Below are 12444 nucleotides of genomic sequence, written 5' to 3'. Positions count from 1 at the left end.
CTCTATAGAAAAAGAGCTTTACTGCCAGATATCTTCCCAAAAAAAAGCTCAGTTTTTTGTGAAATAACAACCCCTGCAGTGTTTTTCCTCCATAGCCTAATGAATAGATAATAAGCAAGTCATGTAAACCTATCTTTAGGATCATCTTCCTAGCTATATCAGGTGGCACCGAACACCAATGTCAACACATGCTGTGTCCTCTGCTGCACTCAGCTGTCACTATACACAATTTGCTTTGAGTTAGGATTTCCCTCAAGGTCTCTGCAGCCTTGGGTTTTTATTCAGCTGCGAGAGAAAAAGAAAAACTCAAGGATTTTCTCGGTTTAATAATTCTGCACATGTGAGAAAAAATATATTTTATATGTATTTTTGCAGTTTTCATACAGAGATGACAACATACAGATGGGTATAACCTTGTCCTCATTCATTGAAAGTGTACCAGAGTTGAGTCAGTCCATTACAATGGGCACACAGGATAAACAAAATCATAGTAGATTACATTCCCAAGTGGTTGGCTTGAATACCACAGTGAAGATATTCAACATCTGTTTTTCTTTGCTTACTTTAACCACATGTAACCTTTCTCCTACTGAACTGATGTTTGGTCTGAAAAGTTTGCGATTAGCAGCCGCCGTCCGCAGCCATTATCTGTATGTATTTATATGTGCTTGCATTCTTTCAGGATGATGCGTCTAGCGTGTTGCACAGCCCTGCTGTTCGTGTTGAAGCTGCTGGTGGGCTTGCCTTGGTACCAGGTTCTCCCGGCCATCCTGATCTTCTACCTGGGGAGCGGAGGATGGAGCTTCCTGCAGATTTTCGCCAAAACAATTTGCAGAGACTTACAGTAAGCATGGGGTTGATGTTGTATATGTGTTGGCATGGTTCCAGTGCTAATGGAACCTAGAAAACTCACTTCTTCTTTTTCACAATAGGTCACTCTGACTTTAATTTGAGTATTTTAACATCCATATCTGGTGAACTGTATCAGAACTGTAGCCCTATCATTGTCTCAGTGCACTGTTAAAAAATAATTGGGAGAGTCATAGCTCCTTTTTTGTATAAAATTAGTTATTATTCCAACAGTGTTCATTCAATATGGATGGGAGAGCAGCAAAGCCTCCCTATCAGATCCAATGCACTGGAAGGATACTCAGCCAAATCAATAGCAAATGTGTCACTGTCCAACTGTACAGTACGACTGTACAACACACTATAGTTTTTTGTTTTGTTTTTCTTAAAAGCTTGAAGCAGCTCAAGTTTCACACAATAATACATGCCTTTAAAATTTGAGTCTTGTTACGCTTAAGAAGGTCGTCGTGCAATTAAAGTGGGGGCGGGCAGAATACTTTTGGCATCATTGTGCAGAAATTCCATAATAATCTTTCAGCATACTGAATTCAAGTGTTCTGAAAGATAACTAGACTTCTGCACCTCCTCATGGCTCTGTTTTTCGGCTTTAAAAAATCTAGCTTGTGACGGTAGAACTTGGCCCATCACGGGTCATTTCAGGCGAGAGTGTTCCTATTGGCTGTTCATTCAACGGAGGCAGCTGTCAATCACTTGCGAACTCCGATCAAACGGTCAAACTAGGGAGCGCTGATCAAATGTGAATTAATATTCTGTTACTGTAATGCCTATTTCTCGCCTCAACTGCCTCTATTACCTGTCTCATGCACTACTGTCAGGCTATAGTAACCGTTTTCTAAAAATAACTTTTTTGTAATCATATTTGCTCCAATCTCGTCTACTGCTGCGTTAAATGCATCAGTTTGATTAGTGGACATGTGATACGGCTTGTTACTGACAACAAGCTTTTCCATAGGGGGAACTTTTGCAACTAGGGCTGTCCTCAACCAAAGAAATCCTCAGTTGACTAACACTCATACGATTGTGTCGACTAATCGATAAGTTGATTTAATCGACAGATCTGTAAAACAGAATTTCTCCACAAAGAGTCACACAAAAGCATCAGTTTAAATCTTGTGTTTACCAGAGATGTGCTCATACGTTTCTTGGAAATAAGTCATTCAGCATGAAAAAAACGACTAGTCGACTAAAGAAATTTTAGTCCTCTAAGACCGAAACGACCGGTTCATCGACTAATCGACTTAGAGAGGGCAGCCCTATTTGCAAGTAAAGTGTTCCCACATCTTAAGCCTTGCAAAAATGCAACCTGACACCTTTTTGAAAGCAGCTTTGAAGGAGGAAGACCTGAGGCTCTTCCTCCTCAGGCCTGGTTTCACAGCCAGTGTTAGTCACCAGCTGCATACACCTGTCCTGTTGTGCACGTTTCAAACCTTGACACGCCAGGTAGCCTTAAATATTTTCGACCAAGGACAATAGAGTGGACGTCTTACCTAGAGACAATATTTACAGTTGGTGGGCGGGGGGGGGATCACCATGGTAATTAGTTTATGATTAACTTCCTTCTTTTCCTCAATAGCTCCAGTGATGGTAAAACAGGAAATTGTAAAAGCTTTTATGAGCTCTCTGTGACGTATAATCCACAGTCACCAAACCAGTAGTGATTAGCGATTCTCTGTGACCCATAGTGTGCAAACAATGGCTTCTGCTCTCTTATCAGTTAGAGATATAAATCACAGTTTCCAATGCTATAATTTAAAGACATTTTGCTGAATGATAATATAATAAGAGCATTGCCATAACTAATTTTTCTTCTTCATTAGACTACTTATGCTTCAGCTACCTAGTTGCGTGCATCTGCTCATGTGCAAATACCCGTCCCTCTAAGTGCAGTTCTGATAACGTCGTCGTTGTTTGTCTATATGTTGATAATGGCTGAAGGTTAAAAATTCACTATATCTGACCCTGTCGAAGCATGACCTTTCCACGCTGACTCATAAATTCCTGTTTTGTAATGTACTGCGACAAGGCTTGGAAGCAGTGTGGTGCACACCTTAATGCCTTTGTAAACTAAACCAACCTCCAGTATTCACATTGCTGTCCCTGAAAGCGGCAGTGATTGTCACTAGGTGGTTTAGTCAGCGTTAAGTATCTGCGTTTGCTAGAATTGATTGTAAATAGTTTTTTTTCATAATGGTGCAGTGTAGTTTGTTGCCAATACGAAACTCCTCTCATGACCGTGAATAGAGAAACCGGTAAAATGTAATAATATCAGATTTATTACGGATCTCTCTAAAAGTCACTTTGCTAACAATAGAACAAAAAGTATCTCAAGAGAAGGAAATTAATGACATAGTGTGGAGTTCATGCAGCTCGTCTGTTGCAACAGAATGAGCTCCAAACCGCTTTATTGCGGCCAAGTGTCCTAATGAAACAACTGTGCAACAATAGATTATGGTTATCTGGACCAACAGGAAGCCAATATCCTGTGTAATGATAACAAAATATCATCACCAACCTGCACAGTAAGTGACTGGGCTCTGCATTTTTATGATGATTCTTTAATTGTACCGTGCTCAGGAGAATGCCCACTATCTGTGCCTTTGCCCCATAAATGTAAATTGTCGAGTGAGATCTTTCCATTCAGGCAGACTTTGCCCCGGGGACTCACCCAGACATCTCTGTAATAATGTTTTATGCTTATTGTTGTTACGTTTTGCACAGTATAAGTGATATATAGCTCAACTATTATGTAGATGAGCTTCAAAGTTCTTGTCGTTGAATCAGTGCCTGAAATGGGCCGGTACTCACCGGTTCTGAGTAGTGGCCCTTCTAATTTTTGTCCACATGAGTATCCTTACTTCTTATTACGTAGGTACGCACCTTCTGAAAAGACCATAACTGCGTTTTCAAGCACTAAGCATAAATAAACACTTCAGGTCGCAGTTACAAAAAAGTATGACAACAAAGCACTGAAGGCCTAAGCCAATACAGTACATGTAAATAAGTTAAATACTATTCTCATGCTTTCTCTTTTCTCCCTCTTTGTTCTGTCATGCTATGTGCCATTATTGCAAGATGTTTTCAGTTATACTCAATTTATGTTGATTTGACACACTGTATCCTACTTCACGGTCACATTTGACTGCATCATTGGAGCTAAATAAATGCAGTGTTGCCCATACATTATGGATTTTTTTCTTCGGTATTCCCTCTCATTATTCAGTTTAATCGATAGGACAACAGATAACTTTCAGTTGGTTTTATTGTAGCATATATGAAATGTTATATTTGTGTACAGTTTTGTTTTGTATAAACAGTTACATAAATGTATCAACCAAATACATTTATGGACAAATTGTGTAAATGTATGTTGTATGTACTGAGATGTATAGAAAAATACATTTTAAGTGGGACATATTACCAAGATATGCACATAAATATAAATATATCCAAGACACCTGCGATGGTCATGTCATGAAACTGCTGAATTAGGGTATTGGCACATTTTGTGGTCCAATTCAGGCACTGCGTTGAATATTAAATTACTAGCACTTTTGCAAATGTTGGCTCCTTAGCTGCAAATTATGCACACTTCATATTACAGCTGATCATTATCCAAAGAATATCCCAAGTGTTTAGTTTGATTTCTCGCCATTCATGCATTCACTGTGCAGAGGAAGTGACTGGTTTCCAACTTCCCATACATGACAGAGTAAAAATCAACACCAGAGACTCACAGAGATAAACGGTGTAATTGTAATAATGAATATTCAGCTAGCTTTGTAATTTTTTTTTTATAAAAGTAATGTTATTGTTGCATGTTAAACCTTTGCAAATATTGACTTTTTTGACAACTTTGCTGCCAAACAGAAAAAAAACATTTAACTCAAGAACAATTAGGACGTCAATTTAAAACATTTGTGGCAGACAATTTGTAGTTAATGAGCTAAAACATGCAAAACGAACACACTTTTATCTGAGGTGGATTGGCTTTTACATCAAACGGCAAATTGTCTTTTGGAGTTATACCAGGAAGAGTTATTTAAACTGTCTGTTTTCTCCTTTTTCAAATAATGGTTTCTCTTGCTCCTTCAGTGCGGCGAGTGTGCTATTACGGGTGAAGATGAACGTCAGACGCCACCTCAAAGAGAAGAACACCATTCCCAAGATCTTCGCTGAAACGGTGCGCCGCCACGGGGACAAAACAGCGCTGATCTTCGAGGGGACGGGGGAGAGGTGGACCTTCCGACAGCTGGATGAGTACTCCAACAAAGTGGCCAACCTGCTGCTGGAACGGGGTTTCAAGGTTGGTCCTACAAAACAAAATATTCCTGAAAGAATTAGGGAAAAAGACTTCTGTGGCAAAGTTGACATGACCCGTTTATAGAGACTCACGTTGAATAATAAAAAAAAAATCCAGTCAACCCGTTGATGACAGTCAGTTTGACGAGCCGCTCCTTTTTGTCGTTTCTCGCTTCAGGATGGCGACGTGGTGGCGCTTTTCATGGAGAACAGGTCTCAGTACGTGGGCCTCTGGCTTGGCATGGCCAAGATCGGAGTAGAGGCCGCTCTAATCAACTTCAATTTGAGACTAGAGGCCTTGGTCCACTGTGTCACCATCTCCAATGCCAAGGCTGTGGTGTTTGGCTCGGAGCTGAATGAAGGTAAGAGCAGGGATCATGGAGGATGTAGAGGTGTAGAGTTAGAGAAGCATCTGAAGGATATGTGGGCAGATTTTGTTTGTTATAGTTGTATCATTGTCGGGTTAATAGCCAAAAATCGAAATATTCTGAAGCACTGATTTCTGCTGATGAGTGCTGTTATGTTTCCGCTGTGATGAGAGAGGCGAGTGGTGCAGGGAGAAAGCAACAGAGGTCATAAAAGATAGATGGGTTTCAGAGGAGGTGTCTCTTCAATATCAGTCAATGGAGCTTTAAATGGCTGATGGGATGGAAAGAAGGGAAGAGGTAATGAAGGGGGAAGTGGACAAAAGTCTCCATCATCAATCTGCAATATTCAAGGACTGAGCTAGTCAGAGATAAAAAAAGAATAAATGATAAACTAAATGGATACGAAGTGTGTACGGGAAAAAACTGGAACAACAACATAGCTAATGTAAATCCAGCCCTGTTGAGACACACACATTAGCAATATTGTTAATAAAATCTCTTGTTTTAATGGATGATAATTAAAGCATATCAAATAATTAAGTATGATAATAATACATTTTATTTGTATAGCACCTTTCAAAGCCTAATTAAAGAGCCTCACAACAGCAAAATAAAAACAATCCAAAATGACAATAAAATAAAAGCATTATAAAAACATAAAAGTAAGAATAAACTTAAAATAGAGTATACAATAAAATATTGAAAATGATAAAACGTTAGAAATGATTATCAGACATACACGGCAAGAAAATTAAATGAATATAAGTGCTTTTTTAAAGAGGACAAAGATGTGGCTTGCCTGATCTCCTCTGGAAAATCATATCAGTTTTCTAGCTATTCCGCGACCCGGCCCCAGATAAGCAGATAAAAATGGATGGATGGATGGATAGATAGTGCCAGATGTGAGAGAGGAATTGAGTATGACTGAAATAAAAGGGCAAAATAGCTTCAGGACTTGTTTAAGGAACAGGATGCAGGCTTCATGTTGGTTATGGTCTTGGCAAAATGATCAATCCAGACAGGGTGAAATAAATTTAGAGAGCAGGACAAATGATTAGGATTTTTGGGCTTTCTTGTTTTAAAAGGTTCAGCTCTGCCTAGACTGGCTGAACAGGTACTGTTAAAACCATTTAAAATATCATTGGTGTCCATTGAAGAGCAAATGTGAAAATCAGAGGAGGCAAATTCTTGTCAGAACATGGTGGAAAGTCTGTTTCAGATAATGGGCAGGGTAGTGTTAAACAAAATACAATTATGATCAGTAACTGCACTATCCCCTTTGCTGCTGTACACTGCAAATTTCCCCACTGCGTGACTAATAAAAGAATATCTTATCTTATCTTATCTTAACCCCGATAGCAATGCAGGGTGTGTTGTTTCAAATAATTCCAGTATATAAAACAAGATCTAAGGTGTGGACTTTGATGTGGATATGACCAATAGGAGCAAGACGCCGAATAAAAGATTCTACCAAATTTAAAAACTCATTGGCTAAAACATTTTCAGGGCAGCGCACATGCACATTAAAATCGGCAAGAATCAGAATATTGTCTGCGTCTAAAATCACATACTATGCACTACATTCACAAAACGTGTACTAACGTTCAACATACTTTTATGTGAATAAACAGTAGTGTGTGTCTTTTCGGACGCACTGAACTGTAATTTATGTCATCACTTCCTGAGAGCCTTCTTGCTGTTTGGAGATGTGTAACCATGGTAACCCGTACCAACCTCATGTGTCCAAAATGACAGTTCATGAGAATCAAATACTTACTCTTACTTACACTTACTTATACTTGTACTTAAACTGAAGCGTTATTGATGTGACGGAACTGTTATGAGTGTTGTCGTCACTACCGCATTGCATTGTGGGATATTTATGCCGCCGTAGTGTCCAGCGTTTGCATACTGTAATATTTCACTGGAAATAATATGCAATTTGTGTACTGTTGCTTTCATACTAAGGTTTAAAGGTAAAAAATAAATAAAACCGAGGGCTTCAAAGGTAGAGAAAGACCCAAAGGTAATGTCACAACATTTAAGGCTATTCTTTTAAAAGAACTACTCGGCCAGTTAATCTGAGCTGGTCCAGGTAGGAGTAGCCAGGGAGACAAGTTTCATCTAGGGGCACTGTTTTATCCCGGGTCAGCCAGGGTTCGGTGATCAGAAATAAATCAAGATCATTACTGTTAAAATGGTAACATAAAAATGATTTGTCAGAAAGGGATCTGACATTAAGAAGACCAAACTTAGTAGTGAAGACAGTGGGCTGGACAGCATCCAGAACGGGTTTACACTTGTTGAAATGAGGTTGCTATTGACATTTGAGTGTTTTTTTTATTCCTTAAAATGTAATTTAGCCCTGGGCGGTCTGGATTACTATGTGGGATAGAGAAACATGTCAGTCAGATGAATTAAGTAAAGATTTCCTCAGATTTGACACAAGTTGCTCCGCCCCATGTCTGGAGAGATGAATGCCATCCCATCAAAGTAAATGTTCTTCCTTCCGATATTAATCAAAGTGGTCAATAAACTCATAACCGGCAGCAGTACAGAAAGTCTGTAGCCAGAAATGTAAACTGAAAACTTAACGTTCTGTATCTATATTTCTATGTTTTCCTCTTACTTAGTTCTTGTCTTGCTCTTATATCTGTTATATTGACTAATATATTGTAAAACTAATAGATTTAAGATTTTAAATCAACTATTACATGATCACATGCATGTGTTTGTGAGTATTTTTGAATGTCCAAACAGAACTAATTACCTGTTCTAACGTCTAATCTACTAACCTGCAGTGTACTATTAAACATGCCTTTATATTGCTTAGGCTTGAGGGACAGTAATGATATAAAAGTACAGCAGCTCAGTTGACTGGTCAAACATAAATTAGGGATCTATTTCAATCTCCTCATGACCCTCTTCTGGGTCCCTGCCCAATCTGAAAAAGCCCTGATCTCAACAGCTATAAAGAGTGATTGATTTTTGAGCTGTTCATCCTGGGATTGATGGAAAGGTTTGTGTTGGATCCTGGACTTGTCATGTGGTTTATGGCTTTAAGTAATTGGAAATGCAGGCCAAAGTCAAGCCAGTAGCGTTAGTATTGAGCCATCATGACACAAGGCTTTTAAATTAAGATACACTCTTTTTTTTTTTCAGGGAAAAGTATGAGAGCTGTTTCAATTTGTTGTCTCCTTTCTTCTGTCTAACTGACTTTAATGCGTTTCTCTTACTCTCATAGCGGTGTCTGAGGTCCACAGTTTGATGGGGAAGACAGTGCAGATGTTTTGCTCCGGAGACTGGGACCCCAAAGTAGTGCCGCAGGGAACCGAGTGCCTAGAGCCCTTGCTGGATAGTGCCCCGTCTCACCTGCCAAGCCGGCCGCAACGCTGCTTCACAGGTGAGAACACCATGAACTGATCCGGATCAGAGTTTTCCAACAATGGTAATAGATTCAAGAAGTTAACAAAAAAGCCATTTTACATATGCTTTTGGGAGTCATTTAAAGGGATAGTTCTGGTGTTTTGAAGTGGGGCTGTAAGATCCATAATCAGTGTATTACCTGCAGTAGATGACGGTCGGCACGCACCCAGTTTGGAGAAGCAAAAAGGAGTTACCGCACAGAACCAAAGTAATGTACTGCTGTGGACGGGGGCGGCAGCAAAATTTATTTTAGCCACCTAAAAGAAAGGCCCTCCTAAAAAAACGATATCTGTTTAAGTGTACGCTATTTATATTTTTGCCAGTTTAACTTGTCATGAGACAGCTACATAGTCTATGTGTCCGACAGGGAATTGAAGCCGTTATCTATGCAACCAGACTACATTGGAAAAAAATAGTAATTTTACCTCGCAGAACACGGGGGTTGCTGGTCTATCGCTGCCTCGATCGGTTAGTCTGTTTGTGTTATTGTGTGACTTTGGTTCGTTCGGATTCACCAAAGTCACACAATAACACAAACAAATGAACCAATAGAGGCAGCGGTAGACCAGCAACCCCTGTGTTCTGCGAGGTAAAACTACAGCTTTTTTCAACGGAGTCTGGTGGCTCTTTGGCGAGAGCATAGATGGATACAACGGCTTCAGTTCCCCGTCAGAAAGGGCTGTCTGATGGTAAGGTAAAGTGGTGAAAATATTCTAAATATAGCTTACACTTAAACTGATATTTTTAGGCGAGCCTTTCTTTTAGGTGACTAAAAAGAATTTTTTCTGCCGGCCCCGTCCACAGCAGTACATTACTTCGGTTCCGGGCGGTAACTCCTGTCTGTTTCTCCAAATTGAGTGTGTGCCGACCGTCATCTACCGTAGGTAATACACTGACTATGGATAAGTACCTCATACGACCCCGCTTCAAAACACCCAGACTATCCCTTTAAGTGATATTTTCCACGGTTTAATAATAATTCAGCAACCAACCGGTAGTAAAACTTTTCTGTCAAAATGTCAGCACTTACTCTAACCAAAGCAGCAAAGTAATTTCAAACATTAATTTATTTGCATTTACTGATAGTATGGCAGCACAGATCAGTAGACAAAGTGATGAGTCATACTTTTGTGGCAAAGGAAGCAATGACTCACAGTCAAATAAATCACATTGTTCAATCATACTGAAAAACACTGAACTGAAATGTCAAGTTTCTTTTTTTTCATGCAGTAGATGTATTTAAAAAAATACAGTTTCAGTGTTCATTATTTTAGATATTATTGTTTAATGCTATTTAATATATTTATGACTGCAAATACAATACAGAGGCTGGACAGAAACATTAATTCATTATATTTTTATGAAGTAAAAACAACCAGAATTCGCCCCTCTTTTTAATAGTTATTGGGAATTACTGATGATTAATCACCAGAGATCACATGGGTTGCTTGTTTCTAAGGCAACACATATACAGTATATGGGTTAAAGGGAGAACGAAATGAATCTGTAATATTGACATACAACATCAAGTCACGTAACTTGTATTTGTGTCACACATTTGAGGGCTTTACAATCTGTACCTCGGTTCACATAAAGACAAAATAGCTAGATAGAATATCTAAAGCATTTCACATGTTTCATTCTTTCCACAGAGCTAATCGGTGAGCTCTTTAGTCAGAACAATGAATGGAGTCCTTTTTGCTCTTGAACATCATATCTAATCGCTGATAGCCACACAGGCGGCTGCAGCAATAAAACCTGTGACCTTTGTCCGTGTTCGCATTTGGCAAAACTTGGCACCCGCTCGACTGATTATGATTATGCCAAACAACACGGTGAAAGGGTTTGAAGTTTGTATATGAATTTAGGCAGCGCATAGCCAGCAGTACACCGGAGCTCAAAAGCATATTTCTTCTGTTAAGCAGTGGTTTGAATTTATTATAGATAAAATCAGTTGTGAGCAGGAAAGCATAATCCAAACACAATTGTTGTTCCTTGTGAAGCAGTGGGACCTCTCAACTGGATCTAGAGCAAATCTGTATATATATGGGTGCAAGAGTTTGGGTGTAAACAGGATCTTGCTGCCTAACCACTAGACCACATTGCTTACACATCACACATATCCTTGAGAAAAAAAAGGGACTTAAAGGGGCTCTATGTAAGAATCAGTAATTGCTTGTTAACAGTGACAACTGTGGCCGTTAAGGATGGTCAGCGACTTGTTGTTCACGCTTGTGCTCGCACTACATAGATGCGAGATGCGAGCATCGGTCAAAACAGTGAGGCGACACAAGACTGAACATGATTGACAGCTAAAACCACAACATCCCTCTATATTTCACATGCCTGGCAGTCATTTCAGCTTACCGAACGAAGGTCACTCCATGAATCGAAGGCCCGGCCGCTAGTTTTTCTTGGACATCGACACATTCCTGTTTTGCAAGACGGGCTTCACTAGATATAACTTTAGGGTTTTTTTGTGCTTCTGTGGAGTTTGTGTTGGAGTCTGAGTTGTGGTGGGGGCTGGTCGTTTGTTGCCGTTAGCAGACTCCATTTCTAACTGAAGGTTAGCTATGGTTGCACACTCTAAGCCCTGTAGCGGAGCTAAAGAGTTAAAGGCACTCACGTTAGGGATGTGACGGTGAGGAAATTTTCCTACCGGGTAATAAACTTGTGACAACACCGGTGTTGCCGATTACACTGGACATTTTACAAGAAAAGATGATGGTCAATATGTATAGCGAGCTTACTTTGATCTTTACCGCCGGGTGGCTGGCTGTGTGTCCGGCCTCTCCGGTAGAGTTTTCGCTGTGAGGCTGCAGGTTTCCACCTGACGCCGCTGCACCGCGCACACCGGCTGTGACCGCTCCGTCCTCCTCGCGGCGATTACCTCATTAACGTTATGGGTCCCTTATAGCATTGGGTTTAAATCTGAAATATTGCCAAATAGGCGCGTTTGCTTTTCGCTTCGACACCATATCCTCCGCCATTTCTCTGACTGTCAACTCTCTTTCATCCCATGTGAAATCTGACACCTGCTACTCTGAGCTGAGACTGTACGGAGCAGACACGTTCACTTCAGTTTGTATGAATGAACTAAATGGGTTTTTATTTCTGTAAAAAAAGCAAAGTGACGGTGGGGGCGGTGGGTACGTAATGCAATCGGTGTGTACCAGACCACCGTGTAACACTGGTAACACTGACTACCACGACAAGCCTAACTCACGTGTGCACATGACGTCACATCCGTTGTAATTTCCTGAAAAAACGGCACGCATTCTTCACATTAAAAGCAGTCTACAGGCTGATAGAGGAAACCCAGAAAGTTGCAGAAGGTCTAATTTTTTAGGTTAGATTACAACCTGTTCACACATTGGCAATAAAAAACTATTAAAAAACGTTTATACGTGCAAAAACGTACATACAGTCCCTTTTAATAGTATAATTTTACAATCTTTAATATGGGATTCTGCTTTATTCT

At 39.9% G+C, this 12444-nt stretch overlaps 1 protein-coding gene across 4 annotated transcripts in view; it reads left to right on the top strand.

Moving 5' to 3' along the window:
• The window catches only part of slc27a4 (solute carrier family 27 member 4), a 35380-nt gene that overhangs the window by 11276 nt on the left and 11660 nt on the right, over nucleotides 1–12444 (top strand). For all 4 annotated transcript variants that reach the window (XM_074618083.1, XM_074618081.1, XM_074618084.1 and 1 more), the window contains 4 exons: nucleotides 683–844; nucleotides 4963–5173; nucleotides 5348–5531; nucleotides 8782–8940. In XM_074618083.1, coding sequence (XP_074474184.1) covers nucleotides 684–844; nucleotides 4963–5173; nucleotides 5348–5531; nucleotides 8782–8940 — 715 coding nt within the window. In that variant the 5' untranslated portion in view covers nucleotide 683. The remainder of the gene's footprint in view (nucleotides 1–682; nucleotides 845–4962; nucleotides 5174–5347; nucleotides 5532–8781; nucleotides 8941–12444) is intronic.

This window comes from Sebastes fasciatus, chromosome 19 (assembly GCF_043250625.1).
Source record: "Sebastes fasciatus isolate fSebFas1 chromosome 19, fSebFas1.pri, whole genome shotgun sequence".
NCBI lineage: Eukaryota > Metazoa > Chordata > Actinopteri > Perciformes > Sebastidae > Sebastes > Sebastes fasciatus.
This window is presented reverse-complemented; position numbering and strand designations above follow the sequence as displayed.